This window comes from Pithys albifrons, chromosome 3 (genome assembly GCF_047495875.1).
Source record: "Pithys albifrons albifrons isolate INPA30051 chromosome 3, PitAlb_v1, whole genome shotgun sequence".
In the NCBI taxonomy this organism is placed as follows: Eukaryota; Metazoa; Chordata; class Aves; order Passeriformes; family Thamnophilidae; genus Pithys; species Pithys albifrons.
The window spans coordinates 61,782,435-61,806,059 of record NC_092460.1 but is presented as its reverse complement, the minus strand read 5'-3'; the positions used below and the strand labels follow the sequence as shown (position 1 = coordinate 61,806,059).

The 23,625-nt window shown below is 38.2% G+C and overlaps 1 protein-coding gene across 3 annotated transcripts in view; it reads left to right on the top strand.

Moving 5' to 3' along the window:
* SYT1 (synaptotagmin 1) overlaps positions 1 to 23,625 on the top strand; it is a 351,719-nt gene that overhangs the window by 291,904 nt on the left and 36,190 nt on the right. For all 3 annotated transcript variants that reach the window (XM_071552174.1, XM_071552173.1, XM_071552172.1), the window contains one exon: positions 5,433 to 5,550. In XM_071552174.1, the coding sequence (XP_071408275.1) occupies positions 5,433 to 5,550 (118 nt within the window). The remainder of the gene's footprint in view (positions 1 to 5,432; positions 5,551 to 23,625) is intronic.

The following is a 23,625-nucleotide window of genomic DNA, read 5'->3' as shown; positions in this document are numbered from 1 at the left end:
CTGTTATGGCCAAGTTTACACATTTAAAGAGGATATAAACTATGAAGACACTTCTGAAGGAAAAAGTAAAATCAAACAGGAGAGAGTTTTGATCACAGACATTCTGTACTCCCATTTTGTAAGACAAATGGGTTATTCCAGAAGTAAAGACTGATCTTTGAATAAAGAACCATGCAGTAGGGAACTTGTCTGTTCTCACTTTTATGTTGTTTTAAAATGTTTCTGTCAAAAGTGCAGGAGGTACAATCAAGTAGGTTCTGCCTTCTCTCCAGAGACTTTTAGCACCTATTTACTGCCAACATGGCTGCTGTATTCATGGGCATGAAATTTCTTTCAGACAGCAAAGGAATTATTCTGATTGTCAGATTAATGGTTTAGTTGTTAAAGCCCTTAAGTTTATATTGACTGAATTTATAGGTAACATTTTGCAAGTCTAAAATAGGTACTTCTGCAATCAGTCTTTTGACCTGAAAAGGTTGGGAGAACTGTCACTCTCCTATTTGCTCTCAGTACTTTATCCCAGAAGTAGTGCAGAGACTTTGGAGTTCAGTGGTATGTGGTGTGCATACATATTCATGTGATAGTTTGCAAAAGTGCTGTAATAGTGGGCTGACACTTTAGCTCCAGCTTTTCTTTCCAGTTCTTCCTTATCTTTCCCTGCTGCACCAACTATTTCTAGCCTACTTCTGCAAAATGAGTTTTAAGAGCCTCTTGCTTCCTTCCCACTCCTTTGCCTAATTGTGGCAGAATCATATTCATATTGTGGGCTCATCTGGGCACTGTTTTGCCAGTATAAGAGCAAAAGATTCTTTCCTGATTATACTTATTGCGTGTTTGAAATTTTCTGCTTTGTTGATTAACTATATATTTGTCAAAAATGCAATGCCTTTGAAGCTGGTAATGTTAGACAGCTGTGGTAGCTATAAAATTTCAGTTTTAAATTAAAAAAAAACAGAGTCCAACAAATTAATATTTCCTTTTCCCAGTGCAATCCCTATTTATTCTGTGGGGCATGGAGGAGCAATACTTTCCAACTGTAGATCCCAGCTATTTGTATGGGTTGCTAATTCTGCCCACTTGCTACCATGGCTTAACTGAAGTTGTGACCAGCCTATGTCACAAATTCCTGCATCCATGTGATTCTGTTACTGGTATTATTTTTGCGCTTTTTGAGGCTTAGTGTATGCATGCCTTACATGCCAAGAAAAAGAATTTGTTGGATTTGAGATCTCCCTGTGTAGACTAAGTGTGATGGCTTCAAAACTGTCTGAGGCCCATCACTGTGGGAATTTGGACTAGAGAGTCCTGGACAGTTTACCTGGGCTTCCTGAATTTGAAAGACACTCATTTAGCTTATATCCCACCTTTATGCTGTCCTTTTTTCTCTGCAGAGTTTTAAAGCATTTTAGTTGCTATGAAAACTATACAGGGACCATTATGATCTTCCATTGTAAATATTGATAGGGTAAGATGGTACTATTTTGGGTGTTTCACCATACATCATACTGGGTTTCTATTAGACTTATGCAAACAGTCACAATCAAAACCAGGTCCTGAAGTTGGAGACCCACTGCACTCTGTTTATATCCTTCCTATACTCTTGTGGTTTTTTTAAATCTTAAATCCAGATAGGGAAAAGCATATAGTACTGTGGCTTCTTATTTTGATATTGTTTTACCAAGAGAGCTGCAAGAATCAATTTTCTCATAATAACTTCCACAGAAATGCAGAAAATGTTAATATTAATATGATAGATATCTCTGTTAGACATTCTGTGGTACGAATGAGAGTAATCTGCATAAATAGCATTATTGTCTGTAGCTTATTAGGAGAGTATACTGTCAAGGTAAAAATGACTACTGAGAGATAGGAGAAGAAACACTGAACAGGAAGGAGCCACTTAACAGTCATCTCTAAAAAGTCCGGATTCTCAACAGGACTTCAAATAGCCTTTCCTAAGCAGAAAAGGCGTTAACAGCACTGTCTGTGTCATTTATGTTCTGCTCCATTGCATCCTCTTTATAAGTAATGAAGTTATGAAGTTGCTTAGATGAAGAGAATATTTTGATTGGTGTTTAGGCGTTATACATGAGTAGGTTAATATCTATAAACCTCCCAGTTGGAAGTTTCTAACACTAACTTACAGTTCCTATCAGAGATCAAACTAATTTACTAACATAAATTATGTATACATAGGGCTAAGAGAAATTAATAATAGCAATAAGGCACCTCCATGGAATAATCACCATTCCAGCGGCACTCATCTGTTGCGTGTAGCCCTGCAGGAGTTTGCAATTATCTCCTGCAAACCACACCTCTAGTGATTGCTTTTGTTGCTTCATTGCAGTGCTATCACTTGCAGTATTTTGCCTGACAAACACTTTTTAAATTAAAAAAAAAAAATAGCGTGGCAGTCATGCTAAGCGAAAAGGTTAAAAGTAAAAGAATTATTGGAGAAATACAGATTTTAGTGCCAACAAAAATGTACTAAACTTGATTCTGGAGCCGTTTAATGAAGTGCTTATGCTTTTTCTTCAGGTAATGCACTGTGAATGAGCCCATCATCTGCTGCCATTTCCCGTGGCTTGCTGGTGATCTATGGAAAACTGGCTGTTTACATGATACTAGCTTCTTCTCTGTGCTTCCTGCAGCTAAAATTCCATTAAAAGAGGCTAAAAAGGCATTAAACTCTCTCTTAAAATTACTCTTTTGTGTAGACAATTGCGGTATTTGCAAAGAAGCATAACATGATTAGAGATTGAGAAAGGCTGGTAGTTTGGTGAGAGGTAATGGTTTCCGTAGCAATGACTGTGTGTAAAGTACCTCCCCCAGCCTCTGCTGAAGCACTCACATCAGAAACAGCAATCCTTTTAAGCTTACTAAACATACTGTAATCTCAACACAAGTGTACAAAAAAAGCACCACCACCAAACAAAAAAAAATCAAAAAACCCAAACAAACAAAAACCAAAAAGAAAAATTTAAGAATACCCACTCAAAGCAGAGTTAGAAGCATGGTATAGATTTGAAAAGAAATACGAGTTCCCATGCTGCTACAACTAAAGCTCCACCTAGTGCATCTAAAGGGAAGGACAGAGCCTTGCATATTGGGTGGTACGTGAGCGCAGAGGACTCTAAGATGGGGGCACTAAAATGAGCTTTCATATATACCATCTTTCAGTCTTTCTCAGAGCCCCATGAATAAACCAGGTAAATTTAAACCAAGTCTACCATGTAATTAAGCAGCGACCACAGAGAACACCAGGTGGCTGATGAGCTGTGATCATAATAACACAAATCAATAAGCAATTGATTTCTTCCATTCTGAACAACCTGCAAGTGATAGATCAACTTCACTGTTTTCTTATCCAATACGGACTTCCAAAACCAAATGTCAGAGGAACAGAAGCATGTTTTGCTGGCACTGTGCTGTTGCATGCTCAGTTCAGGCATGAATTATGCATGCAACAGCATGGTTGAAATCTGTATTTTCATGATCTTAATCTCTGCTGGGATTTATAGCTCTATATGCAGTCAGGGAGGAATAGTAAATTCTTCTGAAGCAGTGCAGTCCATGTTGTGAAAGGCATCTTAGGTTATTCCAGATATGAGTTAAAAATGTAAATTTTCTGATATTTGAATCAGTTCTTTTGAGCAAGGTAATCATCATATCATTCTACCCCTTCTGGGCATTCAGGTCTCTGAAATAGTGCTCTGCAACTACCCGCTTTACAACCTGAAGAGTCCTAATCTACTTACCTATTCCTTTTGCAGAAACTGTGTCATATCTTTCATCATTCCTGCTGCTTATGTTGGAATCTTTCCCTATTCTCCCATATCCTGTTTGAGGTGGGGAGGACACTAAGTTTTCAAAATACTGGCTCACATGCAGTCTGACAGCATTTTTATACAATACACATATTTACCATCATGAGCCATTTTGTTGTGCCCTGTCTGAGCTTTTTTTAACTATACATAACTGTGTGTGTTCTGTATATTTCCTCACCAGTGGTGATCACTGAGCTGATGTCTGGCAGGGAACTACCTAATACAATCCCTGGGTTTTGGTCCCAATTTAAAAGAATCAGTTTAGTGTGTGTCACTTTATAGGTAAAATCCTTTGCACGTGGACTGTCTATTCTCTAGAAGTGCCTACTACATTTATGAGTATGTGAACCAGTTGCTCTCAGTAGTTTCCTCCAGCTTTCTAGGTAAGGTTCTGACTTTGCCTCTTTCCCCTGGGCACTTTGAACCTTGTAAATTGCCATATTATTTTTGCATTTGTCATCCAGGAAAACTGCATAATTCCTGCAAAAAATTACTTAGTGTCTTTACAAAAAGCTTTGATGCACCCCCAAAACTTTTCAGTAACCAACCTTCCTATTTACTCTAAGAAAACACTGGAACCAAAGGGATATGGTCATAGAAATGTATTTTATACTCCACTGTCAAAATGAATTGTGGAAGTAGACATATGCCATAAGAACCACTGCCTTTGAAAGAGAAACATTGCTGTCTGAAATTCTTTATGGGCCTGTTCAGTGTAACCTCATCCTTCTTGTCTCAAAAGCAGCCTTCTTAGCCCCCTAGAGACACTGGTGGGCTTGAAGGGAAAGAGGAAAGCAGCTTGGATCATACTGCTGATCATTTCTAAGGAATATTCCTCTCTTTCTCATATCTGCAAGTTCATATCTCTTATTACACCTTTTAAAACAAAGTTCCTGTAATTCTGAATATAATTCGGCCTTTCCCTCTTAGCCAGGACTGTTAGGAAGGTACTAAGCAATGAATAACAAAAGGCTGCATTTGGCAGGATCTCAGAGGATAGGCTGCAAAGCAAAATCAAATCCTCCTTCCAGCCATTCCTTATATAAGGAGGGATGTACTGTGTCTTTTACTGGTCTATATCTGCCTTTTTGTCTTTCATGACAGATAGGAGACAAGTATTTTTTTATCCTGAGTATGTTGTGCTTTGTGGTTTTTTTATTCTTTTTGCTTTAGTGACAAAGCCTGATGAGAGATCCATGTTACTGTTTCACGGGAAACATCCTAGTTTTTCTGTTAATTGATTTCCAATGGAACACAATCTGTGGAAAACAAAACTATCCTGACTTGATTTGAAGAACAAACAGTATTTGTGGGACCATGATTGTTAGGGGTGAAATACTGAGCAATATAACTTACTTTGCAGCCAGCATATACCTTGTCATTAGTTCCACACAGAATAGATGCTGCAGTGGACTTGAGGTTATCAAGGATTTCATCCGGATAATTTGTGATAGATATCTCAATATTGCTCATTTGATTGTTTTCTTTAACAGTATGAGTTGGAGATGTAATCCTGTTAATTATCTGTGTGGCTTTCAACATTGCATTTTTAAATGGTACAAAAAGTTACTAAAATGTTACATCATGTCTTGTTTGGTTTCACAGCAAGAAAAGCTGGGTGATATCTGCTTCTCCCTCCGTTATGTGCCTACTGCTGGCAAACTGACTGTCGTCATTCTGGAGGCCAAGAACCTGAAGAAGATGGATGTCGGTGGACTATCAGGTATGTGCGTGAAAATCTACTTGTAGATTTTGCAGGCTTATAAAGGCAGAAAATCAACTCATTTTCTATTGGAGATCTATGGGTTCAAAAGGTAAGGGCTCTTTTTCAATGTCTGAAAAACGTGGTTTGTGTTTTCTTGAAAGTTAGAGCATGACTGAGTATATATCAGAACTCATTCTAGCTTAAAAAGAAAATAGAATATCAGAATACATTGCATTCCACTCCAGGACATGGTCTGAAGAATTAAACAATCAGATGACAGTGCAAGCTCTCTGTACTTTTCTTCTCTTCTGTTGCCTGGAGATAAATACAGACTATTCAGGCAAGAAAAAAAATCTGACTACAATTCCTATTGTCTGCTTAATCTCACAAAATGTGAGCATTTCCCTGCAATGTTCCTGATAATACATAATAGAGGAACTCGCCACAGGTCACCATGCTGACTCCTGTTTTTGGTGCTGGGGGAATTGTTTCTGCATTTGAAGGGCTCAGGTGCAATTGTTTCTATGTGCAGAGTTTGGTATGCTCTGTATTTGCATGCACACCAGCAACCAAAATGACATTCTTGCACGGGGGGTAATCAGTGGAGCAGTGCATCCGACATGCTCATGTCCTCTCAGTCTTTGCGTGTGGGAAGGTTGCGCAGCCTGTGAGTGACCTGATGTGTGCCATCTCTAAGGGACAGGGTGCACTCAGCACACATGGCTCAGGGCTGCGTCCAGGGATCTGGTGGAGCTCTCTGTAGGCTTCTGCTCTCTGCTGCGTCTGGGATTTGGACACAAATTACTGTCTAAATTGCCAGTTAACTGAAACTAAATTAAATAACAAAATGCTTTATAGGGTGAGGTCTTTCATGGAGGATCTTATTTTGTATACCTTCAGTTTAGAAAAAACAGTTTCTGCCCACCATTGAGAATGAGGCTATTTCCAGCACAGTTCTAGAACCGCAAACTTTTACAGCTTTAACATTGATGATGTTATTGCTGATTTTGATGTAACAAGTGACAAGGAAAAAAGTATTTTGCTTTTATTTTTTATAATATTATCACAAGGTAAGAGCTATATGCAAAATAAATGTAGAAGTGGGAGCTTACTAAAAGCAAGCTTGAAGGTTTTATTTACCAATTTCGATGAACAATAACTGGAGGACCTTCACAAAGTGAGGGGAAACAAAGTATTTTATCAGTAACCAGTTATCTTTTTGTTTTACTTGGTTCTGAAATCATCCACTGCACAGCAGCAGATGTAAAGTAAAAGACATGCAAATGTTTTTGTAGTCATTACCTTAATAAAGTCTAGCTCTCATCCAAAATGTACATTGGATTAAGACACACCACTGTAGCTCCCTAATGCTCATACTGAACAAATTGCAAATTAATGTTCTTAAGCACATTTACTTCCTAATGGTTTCCTAATGAAATATTAGATTCTCATGATGACCCGGTGTAGGGCGTTTTGACTCAAGTGTGGCTCTGAGAGCCAGAGCATCTATATTCTTTTCCAAACTTTGTGAGAAATGTGATGGATAGTGGGTACTCAGCTTACAAAAAGTGGAAGAGAGGGGCAGGACTAATAAACTAAAGAGCTTTTACAATGTTCAGGTGGAAAATAGAGTGCATTGTATTGGAAATAACTATGAGGAAATTATTGGGGCTTACTCTTCTCTGTGTGCAGAAGCACATAGAGGACATTTAAATATATTGCTAGGGAATTACAAGTTTGGTTCTCCTTTTTAGGGCCATGCCAAACTAGAAACATCATGTTCTCTTGGAGACAAACAAACCCAATGGGATACTGTGGTTGTACCAGGGATTCAAAAGACACTGACTGTGATAAATGGCAGTTAGTACAGTATTCCTGAGGCAGTAATTATAGATGAAATTATGTTGGTTTTAAAGTAGATCCAGTGTCTTTCATTAGGGAATTTATCTTTTGAATAAATTATGCAGAAACAACTTTGGAAATCAAGCTGAGATTCTGTTGCCATTATTCACACTAAATAATACCTACTCTCTAAGTGGTAATGAAGGTGACAGGATTTTCTCTCGATTAGCAAATGCTTTCCCACTAGTTTTGCTGTTTTCTCTAGATAATAAAATGGCTTTTCATTTTGCAAAAGTGACAGTTTTGCATGGCATTGAAGGTGGGAAAATGTTAACAATCAAGTGTGATCTCAAACTGAATGTTACCTATATACTCAATAGCACTTACTGTCACAAAGGGAAAGCCATTAGCAAGAGATGAAAATTATGTAGTTGACAGAAATGGGGGAAAAAAATCTTAGAAGTTTGTCAAAAATAGCAAAAAGTATCTTGAGTTTGGAATATGCCTTTTTGTTATTCTCTCCTGTTTTTGAGAAGATGCTGGAAAAGCAGAAGGCAAGAAAGGGCTCTGCCTTCTCTTACTCCCAGCCTTTATGCCTCTCTGTGGAGTTCACCGGCCTCATGGAGAGAAGGAGCAAGGCCCTGCCTTCTGCAGGAGGTCTGACATAGCACTGCCAGGCACTCACAGCATAGTGGTGGGCCTCTTTGTGGGTTCCTTCTGGCATCTTCTCTCCACAGCTTGAATATTACTGTGGTTAGTCAATATGGGCTATACTTTTGCACCTCCACAATGTGGAAGGTTTTAGCATTTATGTTATCTTTAGCCCCAACAGACAGAACCAGTCGCTGAGGCTCAGTAGTCATCCAGACTTCTACTTACAAATTTATTATATCCATAGTTGTGGTCAATCAGGCTTAATACATGCTTGATTTTTTAACATGTGTATTTACTTTATGCAGATAGAGAGTCCCGTTACAAAAGTATGTATCCAGAGCAAGAGTCAAATCACAGTAGACCGGGAGCGCTAGGTTTCCTAGCATTTCGACAGGGCTTCCACTGGTAAACCTTAATCTTCCTAGTCAGCATCAGTATCATGTTTAATGGTTATTAGAGCTGAGGGGAGGGGGAGGTGGGGTGGGAAAGCACCTCTATAAAAACTTTTATTGCCATTATTTTGAACTTTTTCATAAATTTTATTAGCAGTCAAAAGCCGAGCATACATTGCTTTGAAAACAGACAGTAAGACAACAAACTAATCATGAAATTCATTAGACTTCTTGTAACATAACTATACTACCCATCTGAGCAATAAAGTCCCAGGTCTTAAACTTAATTGCAGTATCAGGCTGTGACTAGAGCAAACCTTGGCTCAGACACTGGAATTATTTAGCCTGAGCTCATCAAGTCACCACGACAAGTGGAAATTATTATTTCTGGTGAGTAAGGGCCTCTGGAAAGCAATTTTGCATATTCTAAAATGTCATTTTAATTATTTAAATTCTATTCAGATGCATTTTTAATGAATCTGACATCTGGCAGGTGATAAGTAGGAATTTAAGCTATAAAGACATTATTTTTATTTATCTGAGTCTTGTGATCTAGGGTGGCTTTACAAGCATCCTTCACCCAAAATTTCTATGAGACTTGGAACCTTCAGTCTTACAGGCAACTTAGACTCCCAAGTCACTCTGTTTTGGGGTTTATTTTATTTATTTCATTTGCAGGACTGGAAGATTTCAAAACCAGTTTGCAGTTTAATCTCTCCAAACGGGCCATAGAGACATAATCCAGCTAATTCATCAATAAGGGCACAGTGCAGCTCACCAATGCCTCATAGTTCACAATGGTTGTCTGTTAAGTTATGGCATTTTATTCAGGTTACAATCCCCCCTGCTCCAGAAAGACGGCACAAATTATCTGCAGCTCCCCTCTGAGATATTAATTTAAATCAAAGTGATATTGAGTTCAGATACAGATTTAAAGGAATATGATCCTATTTTGTATTTGTAATGTTAATTTATTTTTTAAAGAAAAATTGGTTGTTCAGCCCTCGGTGCATCTGACTAGTAGCTAAATGTGGCCTGTGTGATAAATACAGGGCCTCTTTTTATTACATAGGAAAATTCTAAATATTTATATATATTTGTGCAGGCAGTTCTATAGATTTCCACATATTTGGTCATAACCATTCGGTTTTGTTCCTAACATAAAAGAAAACTTTCATTTCAACTTCCATCTTCTTCCACTGCTTTGACTAAGCCAATCATTGACATAAATTACCTGAATACATTGAAAAGCATTTTCCCTCTGAACCTTCAGAAGGTTGGCTGGCTCCTAAACAGACTGTTGTTATGGGTGGTTAGCCACTCCAGCCATTTAGTTTAAGTGCCTTTTTTTGTTTTGGTTTGGTTTTTTAAGGACTCCAGTGGCTCTATGTATTTCTGGTGAAAGACCGGTTTGTATCAAGAAATCATCTTTTAGTAACTGATAATATGCGTAAGCCTTAACAAATCATCTTTTCAGGATAAATTTTAGTATGGTTTATTCCTTCTAAAAATCTTTGAAAGCTAATATGGTTTTGTTCTCTTTGTATTATTTTAGTATGCTTAGCTTTTAGTGAATCTATTTACCAGGAATACATCCTAGAAGCAAGCAATACACTCTCCCCATTATCTCCTCACCACTCTCCCCAGTCAGATCCAGAGTTTCAATGGGGAGGAGATGCCCTAGCTGGCATGGGCTCAGGTATTGCCTTAGGAACTGTTGCCAAGTAACAGATATTACAGCAGACCCTAAATTGTACTACTTATTTCAAATTAGTGCTTAGGAAGAACTGTAAGAAGAGGATTATCATTGGATCATTTTTCCTTCTACAAAAAGCTGCAGATCTAGTTGTGAAGAGAAGGCAGCCATAATCAGGCCCATTATGTGTGAAAGCTAATTTCAGTATTTATGAGTTATAAATAGAAAATACACAGCAACTCTTTGTATCTGCCAAGCAAATATTGTAAGTCAGAAACATCTCAGGGGACCAAATGGTACTATAGCAGAATTGCAGCTAGTCTTCTACAATTTTAAATCTTGCATTCAAATTCAAAGGGCTTGGTTGGATGTCTTAGAAAAGAATTGAAAAATTAAAAATCGTTTAGAGACCAGCTCTTTGAAGACCGAGCAAGCGCTCATGAATTATGCCATCAAAACATTTACTTTAAAAATTTCATTAAAACATTAGAAACCTTAGAAGTTGGATAACATGAGTGCAATGTTACAGGAAGAGAAATACACTGTTAGTGCCATGGTCTTACTATAAGCCATATTGTAAGCATAACTCAGTGAATATTAAGGGAAAAGAAAACAGCCATATTAAAAGACAGAAGTAAAAATAAACAACACACCACCATCACAACAGCTGCATTTGCAATTAGCCTAATCCTAAGAAATCCATCAGAGGTCAGTACCAACAAATATTTTAAAATCTCTACTTACTGTGAGAATTTCTACATCACCTAGTATCTCAGTCTCTTGACAGCTACACTGGCAGAATTTCCAACAGTAGATGGCTGCAGCAATACATCTCTCTAATGCTTGGAAAGCGGTCTCACACAATTGCAGTAGAAGCACTGTGGGCTCCTACAGTGGTGAGGGCATCAGTCACCAAATCTCCATCACATAAAACTCTTTCTCTCCTACCTGAAAGAACATTCCTGTTGATGACATCTTTTGTAAGACTGGGCAGTAAGTGGATGGCTTGTCTGAAATGATCTTTTAATCGCTAAATAAGGTACTAGGGAGTTGTTTCTTCTAATCCCAACTCAAGCCTTTGGCATCAATCCACCTTCTTCCTCAATTTAAAAGCTGAAGAAGCCAACTCCAAAGTCAAACTGTATTCCAGACCGCAATGTATTCATCATGGAAGCCATGTTAAAGGATACCTAGACTCTCATTCCAGGGTATTTTGGAAAGTCTTATGAGAATATTGTCAGGTAATTATCAACTTTAGAGTGAGCACACAATTTTCACTGAATCATATGCTACAGGCCATTGCACACATCAATATACTGTATTAGATCAACCATCAAATTTGATGATTTGTACAAAGAAAGAGTCAAATTGTTCTGCTCTATTTTTGTTCTCCAATGCTTAAAATGAGGAAAAAGAGACCATGCCTGCTGATTGCCCGTAAAGTTGTACCAAACCTCTAGGCATTGCTCTGAGAAACATTAGTTGCCATGGCTCAGCAGGAGAAATGAACTTGTCTCAAGAGAAATTACATGTCAGAGTTACAATTTACTAAAAAGATTACAATAAATACAATGATACAGAGAAAAAAATGGTTTTAACACCAAAACCCAGATGTATAACCCAGCACCCTGAGGCACAAACACAATGGTGCTCTTTAGCCCCTGTGCTGAGCACCATGTGGTCCCTCTGAGTCCAGAGTAAAAGGAAAGGAAAAACCTGTTGGTGAGGAGGATGGTCACAGTCTGGTCAAGAGCTGCAGTCTTGATGTTCTGGTCCTCCTCTTGATCCAACAAGTGGTACCAGAAGTCCCCAAACTCCAAGATTATATACCCTCTGGTTCAGGTGAGAATGCTCAGTGCCTCCTGGGCAGGGCAAGGAGTTTCACAATGGGTGATTTACTCTGTGTGTCATGAGATATTTTTGGAAACTTTGGTGGCCTGTTAGCAGACATGACCCCTCAGGCTGGGTGTGGAGGTGTTGATGCCTCCCCAGCGGCAGTTACCATGGCTGAGTCATTGGTGTGAAGACCCTGTCTCACAGGGTTCTCTAACACCCAGATTGTAGCCTGAGGTATCAGGTGTGTCCTGAGCAGCTGCTGGAAATGATCCGTTAGTAACAGTTCATTAGAAATTACATAGAGGGTCTAGAATACACAGTTTTAGTTACACCCACACAGTGATAAGGTGGTCCGGACCATGTAACTAGGACAAGCTTCTTGATTTGAGAAAGGTTATTTCATGTGTACATCTCCTTAATTGTAGACACTGACTAAAGGTACACATGATCAGCACCCAGCTGGTTGGGCTCTGCCAGCCAGTAGTCACCATTTTCTAGCATTTCTGTTGACTTCCCCCCATCTTCCCTTCCCCAAAACAAAGAGCAGGAAGACTTCTTTTATTTGAATAGCCATATCTGAATAATGCATATTGTATGTGTTTGTATGTGTGTTTCTCTCTTATAAAATTATAGTAAGATTTTACTTGTTTATGCAGTCCCAAAGAAAATGTGAAGCTGTGTGTGTTAACCATCTCATTTTCATATACGTAATTAATGCTTTTGGTTTTTAAGTTCCTCAAGTATTTCATAGCAATGTGACTGGCTGTAAAATTGATATAGAAATACTGTAGATAGATTCTGGAGTCCTTAGGGAAATTAGTCAGTTCTTTTACAAGTAAGTTTAATTTATTTTTACTCTCTGAAAATTAGAGCCTACATCTTTTTTTCTAATGGGTTTGAAGAAGAAGAAATTAACTCAAAAATAAAATATACTTTTTTCATCTCTATAAATACAGTTTAGATAAGTGCTTAAATGTGCACAGAAAGTAAGGAAAGCATAAATAAGGCTATTTCCTTTTCACAACTGTGTAAAATGATACAGGTTTCTAAGACGGCATGTTGAGCATTTTATTAGCACTGTTAAAGCAGTTGAGGTTTGATGAAGTTCATGGGACTTTCTGAAAAAGTAGAAACAACTTTAAAATCAAGTTTTTACGTTACTTTGAATCCCACATGCATCTTTTGTTTGTTTAATCTCATCTGGGAAGAAAGATGATTAGTTTTGGCTAGATCTTTATACAGTTACTTGTTATAGACCTTCTAACTCTGTTTCCAGTGTGTAATTCCTTTGTGTGCACATCTCAATGGAAACAAACCTATCATAAATTAGACCTTCGATCCTGAATTATTCCTGAAAGGAGCAGGAGTTGTATGCTAAGAAGGGAACTGCACATTTTCCCTAGTACAGTATGCTGAAAATGCTGTGGCAACAGAGAAAGCATGTACTTCAGCATAAGGAGAGAGATAAGAAAACAGGTGTTTCTGTTTCTTTCTTGGTATTATTATTTACATATATTCTTTATGGGTGATAGTTGTTCAAATTTGTTCATACATTTGGCAAGTGAAGCTTTCAGCTGGCAGCTGTGAGGTGCTAGTCAGCAAAAATGAAAAGGAAGTTTTCCCCTTGCCAATTCCAAAGATTACTTTCCAAAACGATTCTAACTAAAGGTGAAAGTCAAGTCCTGCCCTCTCATACATATATTGATGCAGTTCCTCAAAAAGGTCCCGTTACCCTTCTTGAGGTACCAGAAGAGAAACACAATCTTTTTGCTGACTGAGATTGAGATACCAACATTCAGATTTTTCATTGTGCCTTTTGTCTGTTTCAGTAGTGATATGAATCTCAGTGGGATTCTCTTTTCAAATACTGTATCTCTCCCTTTCACTTTACTTCCATGATGCTATGGATGAGGTAGAAAAGCCAGCATTTGAGCCCTGTTGTTTCCTCTCCAGCATGGACCACACTGCCTTAGGTCCACCTTGTGCCATTTGAGTCAGTGGGGCAGGGAGTGAGTTTGATAAACTGGAGTTTAGCTGCCAACAAGGAAGAAAAGCAAAGCCCAAAAATGCCACTTTTCCCCAGGAAAGAATTTCATGTGTGGTAGAAGTGAGAATTGTCTGCGTTTCCTTCCTGACTACTGTTTTTGTGCTTTTATTTATTAGCTGTGAAAACCAACACAGTCCTGTCTTCATGAGGGTCTTCTTTATCATCACTAGCATGTGTGTGTCACTTCTATGACACTTGCAGATGTTTTAAAGGGTAAGACAAGTCTGGGGATGAGTGAAGGATCTGCATAAACAACCCCTTTATTTAGATATCTAATTTATTTAAGACAGCTAAGGTGCTAAGCAGTTGTTTTACAAAGATAAAGATGAGAAGAATCTGACCTTTTTTTAAACTCCCTTAACAATATGATTTGTTTTAAAGTAAAAGCTGTTTGGTTTTTTCCTCCATTATACCAGCCTTGTTGATAAGATGGAGCCAGCTGTGTTTCTCTCAACTGGTGCACCCATCACCAACAAAATGCAACAGTAACTGGTACTATGGAGTGAACAAGTTTTATAGTTGTTAGGGCAGTAACTCTAGTCCTCTTGTCTTTGTTAAGCTTTTTACTGTATTCTTGATGAATATGCTATTGCTCATTCCCCACATGAATTCTTTTCATTTCTGCTGAGCAATCTTTGAGTCTACAAATAGAAACATTTTTTACTCTATTTAAATCAAAGTAGTTTCTGTGCAGGGCTTCTTGCTGCATCCCATCACATTAGATATGAAAGCAAAAATTACTGAATAGTAATACTTTAGTTAGGGAAAGGCACAAGTAAAGCTCAGATCACACAGCATCTGTCCAGCATTTGCAATGAAAGACATAAACTTCTTTATTTGACTGCAAAGATCAAATTATGTAACACAATAGACCAATGTGGAATGGGTAACTTTTAGAGGTTTTCTTACCAAACATGCCTAAAAAGAAGTCTGTCATAAAGACTCTCACTTACTACAAAGCTCCACTGTTTTCTACCTTTTTTATGAAGGCAGAAGGAGTTTGTAAGACCTGATTCTGTGAACTTTGTCACAATATAATCTCTTTCAGATGTGAGTTTGTTTCAAAAATCAAATAATGATAGTGATACACATTATAAAGTTATGTGTGATGTAATAAAAGCTATACATAATCTAATAGTAGGCAGATTAAAATTTTAATTCCTGTCCTGTAAGTAGTAATGCAGGAGGATTTCAGGACCCAAATATAATCTCTGCAGCTCAGCAGCATCTTTGTAGGAACTACTTCAGGTCAGAGAAGTAGCAGGTTCTGTTTAATCTCAGCCATCAAGGCCAATTCATAGGATCTCTTTTTCTTCAGATTCCCAGTGGTATCACGGAACTCTTTACATATACAGGTCTGCAGGTTAAATCCAACTTTCCAGTGGAGAGAATATGGTAATGACCTGGTTGAGATTGAGCCCTAGTGAGAAAAAAGCATCTTAAATTCTGTTTGAGCCTCTCCAGAATTCTGTGCAGTACAGCTGGCTCTGGGGCCAGTCTCATTACAACACTGTTGAGAGGGCGTGCATTCCTGCAGAAGTTCCAGGAAGCTGAGCTGAAGTACTCAGCTGTATCGGTTGCCTCCCATCTGCAAACCATCACATGCTTGTCAGCATTTGAGGGATGCTAAAAGTAGTGATTATGAGAGCATGCAACATAACGGGTTTTTTAAGTTCAGGAGCCCTGACTATGTGGGATGTGAAGAAATGCTTATGTAAGGATATGACAGCATCAGCAAGTCTTGTGCAGCAAATTGTTTCAGCTGGTTGGAAGCTAAGCTACTTCAGGCTGCTCCCTCACAGATAAAAAGTAGAGGAGAGGGAAATGTTTAATTTAAAACAAGTACATGTTACTTTAGAAGTAAAGTATTTGGGATCTGCATCTGGAAAGCTGTGGGAGTAAAGGTGTTTCTGGGAGAGATTTCTGATCTTGTTATTGAAAATCACTAGGGCTAAGCAAGGTTAAAGGATTTTGGACCAAACTGCTCCCTGGTTGGTGGAAGTCAAGGCAGTGGCTCAGCCATTCCTGCAGACTGTCTGTAGCGCCCATTGCTGAGGAACATCTACTTCAGGAAGTTACTGTCTGGATTCTGGTCAGGAAACTAGCACTTGATAAGAGTAATCTTTCCATCTGCTGTTCTGCTCAGTTTTTGTGTCTGGTAGTCCATGTGGGAGAGCAAGTGAGTGTTTCCTACATTAATTGAGTTCTTTGACATGAATTAGTCAAGAAATAGATTCAAGTATGAAATAGATGTTGCTTTTGTCTATTGTGGGCATTGATTGCATCTCTTTGATCAAGGTTTGAGTTCTTCTCATAACAAAATGGAGTAGTATAAGAGAATCCACAAAAAAGCACTGATAATCATTTGTTCATAAATTAAATTACTCAGACAAGCACATCTTTCACATGTACCAGTGCACACTTTTCTTTGTGTAACTAATACATCAGTGGTACTAAGAAATACCAATTGTTGTAGAGTCTAGGTAATATGTTCTTCATCTTCAGGTTCATCTTCAGCAGAGGATGTGACTTGGTCATTTTTCAGCCTTGAGGTAGGTTTTACACTGATGAAATGTTCCATTGCATTAAGAGTTGGCAGAAGCTCAAGGCCAACAGTAGTCCTCTGGTAATTTAAAATACAATTTTTTGAGCAGTGGAATTATAAGGCACAATCTCCTTTAAATTTTGGAGTGTGACTGGATATTCTGATGTCTAATAAAATATGTGCTTCAACTGAAGCTTTTTTCCACAGTTTGAACATTTATAGTATTTCTTTCACATACATATTTTCCGGTGTGTAATAAAAGGCAAGACCCTGTTGGAGCTTTCATCTCATATAGGGATACTTAGTAGGCTTTCTGTATTCCATCTGGCTGCCTACTTTCACAAAACATGTAGAAATTTAATGTCCTTAAGAGGCCTATGATCCTGACCAATATACTAAAAAGGTATGGGAATGGGGGTAGTCAGTCACCAGGCTGGTACTTGCACACAAAGAAGACAGAATGGTTACCTACACTGCGTTTCCATGGGAACTCAAAAAAAAATACTTTGTTGTATTGCAAATCCAGTTACAAACATGCTTTGATGATTCATATTTAAATCTATTCTCATTGTCTTGCCACATGCTGGGTTTTTTCTTTCTGATCTTTGGATAAAGGAAATGATTTTTTTTTTAACCTAGGTAGCTACTCCAGTCATACCAATGATCCAAATCATTCCAGTACTTCTTCTCCTGAATCTGAATAACCTAAGCTATACTCTGAATTTAGAAATCAAGTTTTGCCTCTATTGGCTGCTGGCATTTTTCTTCAGCAAAGAGCATGGTCCCCAGGCATTCCTCTGCTGTGCATTTGCATACAGCTTTCCTTCATGCAAAGCATTCACAGGATAAGCACTTTGGCTTTTCTGGCTTACATGCTGTTTGCTGTATTTTCTCTTCTTTTACAATTCCAGAGTGTTTGAATCCTGATAGGTTAAAGGGAAGGGAAGACATTTGATGCTTGACCCATCCAGCACACACATCTTACTTTCAGAACAGCCCAATCACTTTTCACCAGTACTTTGAAGTACATTCAGAGGCTGGCATCTGTCCAGCCTGCACAGTATGAAGCCAGGGACATCCTGTCTGAGACAACAGATTGTTAGTTCAATTTTATTCCTGAAATTGAGTTAAATTTCCATGACATAGGCTTCAAAAGTGAAGAACCCTGTGGGAATGTTGTGATTTTTTTTTCATTTGACTTATAGCAATCAGGCATACCAAATGAGATCCACTGTGTGAGTGCATGTTCTGTGTGTTGTTTGTGGCTGTTTAGGTTGTGTGTGGTAACAGAGTGAGATAAGTAAATTGATAGCACTGCCATCTGTAGACAAAGTTCTTCTGCTCAGTTTGATGAGGAAGGTGGAGGAGCTTGGACATCTTGTCTAAAATGTTAATACAGTTATAGTGTAACCAGAGGGAAGAGCTCGGAATTGCTTCTGAGTGTAAATTCATGACAATTCCTCATTAATAGTGATCAAATTTTACATTGTTGACATGTGTTTCTGAAGTGTGACATGGTAATCAAATATTCCTTCAGTATCTTCAAGTCAGACTTGGTTACAAGCGCTGTCTCAGGGCCTTTGCTGGTCTTACTGGACTGAGAAATGTATTTTGTAAGTTATGATCGTGTCTGGCATATTTCAAAGAATGGTGGCCTTGCTGAAATTCATAACATTTCAGTCCATTTTTTGGTAAAGGGATAGGTGGTGTAATTTTTCTGGCAGAAATTGAAACATCCATATGGTATGATAGTGTTCTGTATTAATTTCAGTTTTATTTCATTTAAAGATGACATTCTGGCCAGATGCAAAAATGTTCAGCTCAGTTTTTTATTTTTACCTGTGTTTTTCTCTGTTGATTTTTATTTATTCTCAGAAGCATAAAAGCCAGCTTCTCCATCTGCCAGTTTTCTCTTTCCACATTCACTGAGTGTTTATTTTCCCCCGTGTCCCTCAAATTGCACACCTGTCTGGAGAACTGAAAACTGACCATAACACAGTTAGATTCTGCCATTTCACAACGTACCAACAAGGTTTATTTTTAGATTGTCCAACTGATTTGCATTAGGTGAAGTGTCTGTTTTATTATGTAATGGGTGGTAGAACTCAGATTTTTGATGTTCTAATGCTGTTTTCTTTAAGCATCTGCATGGCCAAAGAATTAGCAAAGACTTTGTCAGTTGCTGGATGTTTGCTCTGCTTGTGCATAAATGAATGCCACCTTTCTACCCCTAGGAAACAAGAAACATTACCTATCACTGTCTGTGGGTTTTATTTCTTGTCAACCACTTCAATGTGAATTTTATGTGGAGGTAATAACTAGTCTGAATAGCACATATTTCTAAATGATCTGCAAGCCATTGTAAAGAGAAAAAATGCCACAATTAGTGTCTCACAAACTAATGAGAGTGGAAGAAATAAAGCATATAAGAGACATTATATCACTTAATGAATTAATTCAGATTAGGATAAAGATACTTGGCAAGATGGGGAAAAAAACCCTAAATAACTACAGTGAAAAGTGCATGTGAGCTGCCAGAAAGGCAAAAAAATTTGGTGCATAAAAGGTGCAGAGAGTTGCCATCTATGCATCACCAAAGACTGGGCAAGCTAACACAGTCACATCATGGTTTTGACAATGTCACATAAACCACAAACCACTGTAGAACAGTGCAAGATTTTCAGTAGCCACACTAAATCCACATACAGCTGGCCTTTTCAGCTTCAAAGTCCTGGTAAGCTGAAGCATTAAAATTGGTTCAACTGCATATTTTCAAACTTCACATAAACAGATTTGACAGCATATACTGACATCAGACTTCCAGTTCTGTTACAGCCATGAGGCTCAGGAGATAACATAATAATAAGTTAAAGGCAATAAGGGTAAGACAAGCCTTACTCAAATAAACATGAACTTCTGCTATAGTTTTTATTTCAAATAAGGACAACTGGTACCATTGGTACATCTTTTTTTGTCCTCTTGCATATGCAAAAAAGTGGCATTCTTAGAGGCAGATGATTTTTAATAGACATAATGAATAACCATATACAAACAACGTTGCACTTAACTGTGGAAGACAATTACAAAGTAAAATAGTGAGTTTTACTCTGATTTTTACAACCAGGAGTGTAGAAATTTGGCTAACATATTAAAAGTCATTTATCTGTCTTGAGATACAGAATTAGAAGTCAGATGGGATTTTCAGTAGTTCTCTGAAAGATGCTTAGCTGTGTACTTTTGAAAATCCCATCCAGACATAGGCTTTCAAATACATTTTAAACTGTACTTCTATCAGCTTTTCCTGATCCAGTCAGAGAGACCAAATTTGCACTGAATCAGTAACTCGGGGCCAAGCCTTGATAAAGTGAAAAGCTGAAGGTTGGTGGCTCAGTTATATCAAAACTCTTACACAGCTCTGACAGCACAGAGAAACTGTTAATATTTTTTCAGTGAATTAGAGGACTTAAATTCAAAATGTATTTTCTACTGCTATAGACTTAATAGATACTTTAGGGCTTAAGCTAATGCTTATGTGAACTCATAGATGTGCAGTCAATAGGAAAATGACAGAGGGCATGTGAGTTTAACCATCTATCAGGTGACTTGAATAACTAATTTTGAAAGGGAGCACTCAGAAGAAAAGTGTGCATTGCTTTGAGCTCTTTTGGCCAGGAGCTGATTCCAGGATATCAATGAACTATATGATAAAAGTATTTTAAGGAGAGCTTAGACTGGTAAGTGCACTTTACTTTCTAAGGCATCACAACAAACCCAAAGAAAATAATTAAACTGTATTTGTCTGAGATGTACCTCTAGCATTTTTCAGGGAGCCTCAAAACATTCGTATTCCAAACAACTCTGCAAATGAAGTTGCATGAGGCAGTGGGGATAGTGTGGCTTGGGAATGTGACTAATTTAGTAGTAGCTTCTGCTCTGAACCTTTGGAGAAATCTCACTTTAGTGTATATTTTGTGGGTGGGCTTTAACTTATAACTTCCCAATATGAAATGTGAAATCTCATAGACTAAAGACCTTCATCTGTCCTCATCCAATTATGTGTCCTAACCAGTGCTTTGCAGTCAAGACATTTCCTGCCAGGTGTCCTTGTCCCAGGTGCCTTCTCATTTCCTTGTGTTCAGATTTGAGAAAAAGGTTTAATTTCATAGTCACTAGCCAAGACTACACCCTGCTAAAATAGGAAATGCTTGGAGAAGGTGGAGAATTAAATTACTGCATATTGAATAGAAACAGAACTGGGGTTCCTGCTTTCCTGGTACATGTTCTGCTCCTGAAAACCTAGTCTTCAGAATCACCTTCTCTGTTTCCAGGGACAGCTGTTTTGTTGGTTTTTTTTTTACCAAGGATGCAAAGGCTGTGCTCTGTTCAGAGCTCTGTTACAACCTCTCGGTTTTTCTCTGTGCTAAGGATGAGCTGAGCCAACCAGAGGGATCTAAAGTGTCAAGTTTTCCATTGGCTTTACACATTGGCTAAGTAAACATATTCTGTGGGAGATACAGTGGTGTGGTGTTGCACCCTTAGATAAAAATGCTTCTCCAGAAAACACTGACAGCTGCATCCTCTCACATCTATGTGTAAGGTCTTTTTACATTTACTCTTTTTGGTACCCAAGATGTGTCAATGTTGTTCTGTATGTGCCTAAATGCTACTTGAGCCTTAAAACTGACTCCTCCCAGATTTACTAATAACTTGTTGTTTGACCATATATAAAGGTATTTGGCTAAGTCTGACCTTAGAGAGCATTTCTTTGTGCCTTTGTTTGCACTCATATCATCTCCAGTGTGTGACAGGACTGCCCCTCTTATCATATAGAGCCAATGTTCAACTGCAAGGGACTTCTTGAGTGCTCCTGTAGCAGTAGTAACAAAGTAAGTCTTGAATTTCCTTATTTTTCTCTCCTTCTTTTGTCTGTGCTCAGATCCCCTTCTGCCCTGAGAATGTTGTGTATTATTTGTATCATGTTTATACTTAAGATCTCCAGTCAGTTTGATCATGCTCATGCCTTTAAACACATTGTCACAAAAGCCACATAGCAGAATTTTAAATGTTCTTTCTTCTGTGGCATCACCTGGGCATGAATCAGGAATATAGCGGATGAACAAGAAATGGTAAGCACTCCTTATAAAATGCTGGAGTCAAGTATTTTCTCAGGGGGGTTGACTCATTTACAGTCACTGCTAGTGGTATGCAAGCCTGTAAACCATTAGCAAACAGTTTAAAAACTCACAGCTGAAAATACACTATTCAGGTTTTTATATTCACAGAATTCACACAATTCTCCAGTTCCAGTTTGTAACAGATTTTTTTTGGCTTACCTTCGTACTCAGTCTCACCAATTGAACAGGGGAGCATCTATGAATTTCAAAGCAAATTTTAGTACATCTGAAGCTGAAACTGTCTTAAGCTCCCATTGAATCAGATAATTCTTATCAGATATTCTTGAAGATAAGAGGATCAATACTGTCAGCAAGTGCAAAGTAGCACAAAACTGCAGTTTGATGAAAAGCAGCTTCATTGTAATGCAAAAAACATCTCAGCACCTCATCTTTTCTGAGTGTGTACGTTCAAGAGTTTGAGCGATTTGAATACAGGAGTCCTGATACAGTCATTCCTGCCACACGTGAGACCCAAAATGATTACTTGTCCCTGTAGCGTAGATGGACCTGCTCATCATGCAGGTCTTTGGAGAGATAATGTATACACCTGTTTGGAAGATTTAATAGTTGTGGTTGGAATAGCAGGTCTGAGGCTCAAGGGTTAGAAGGGATGGTTAAGCTTTTAAATCACTTGGAAGCAGCTGATTTTAAGTTGCCATGGCAAAGGATTTTCAGACAATGAAAAGCTTTTACATTAATATCTTTGTAAGCCTTGTTGTGATAGAATTGTCTGTGTGAAGAGCAGTCTCTTTCTTGCTCCTGCTGACACACACAGTGATAAAATCATCAAGTAATTATATAGTGCTGTAATGACTTTTTGAATTTCTTCTGTGAGTTTTGCCACTGGTTTAGAGATTCCATTTCTGGCACATTTTTGTAATAGGGAAATGAATTATTCAACATTTTGTTATAAAAAAATTTGCGATGCACCTTATGTTTGCAAAAAAATACCAAGGTATGGAAATGACAGTGATTTTCAATTGTTATCTATTAATTTTAAACAACGACTGAATAAAACCTATCTGCTTTACTTTTCTTTGTCAGCTTGCTTGGTTTGGGCTTTTTTGTACTTTCTGGCTAACAAGGCTTGAGTATTTTACAGCAGATATATTTTGCACCTAGGTTCTATGGTCCTCCTGTCTTCCTTCTCAGGGGCCAAAACATAGGTCGGAAAAAGCATGACCCTTCTGAGAGTGGGTGAGATAAGAAGCTTATTGACAGGGAAATTTGTAGAGAATTTTTCAGGCATTTATTCTGTTTTCCTTCTTGGAGACAAGAGTGTAATGCCCACTCTTCTCAAGACAATTTGGACCTGTCCTGGTTGCTGCTGATTAAGTTTAATCCTGCTCTCCTGTGAAATGGGACCAGAACCAGGGGCAATTTCAGTGGTTTGCCAGCTCTGGTTGGTCACTCGTGTGCGTGTTGTATCTCGATGCAGAGAAGACCAAAGGCCAGAATTAGTACTGGTGTTTACCTTTGCCAGCTGCCCAGAAGCTCACATACAGCTGATGCAAACGGTACATTCTCTGCGTCAGGGTCTGGGAACCAGTAACAAGTCTCTTTGCTGCCACCTCTCAAAGGCTACCTGCCATTAGGATGCAAAATGAGAAGTTTGAAGGTCCAGAAGGGGTTTGAGGGAAACCATCACTGAGTCTCTAGCAGCACTCAATTTCTGATATTCACACCCAGTGGCACTTTTTCATATTGAAATTTAATGGGCTTCAGGACATAAAGTGAGATGTATTTGTTCTGATACACTTTTAATTAAAAGTTTTTACCAAATTCTTTTTAATTTAATTTTTACTTGCCATTGGCCATTCCTTCTTTGGGATTTTGTAGGTCTGGAAAGCTTTCAGATAGGGCTTTTATTGCAGCCTTTTCAATGTAATTATTAGTTATGTATGTAT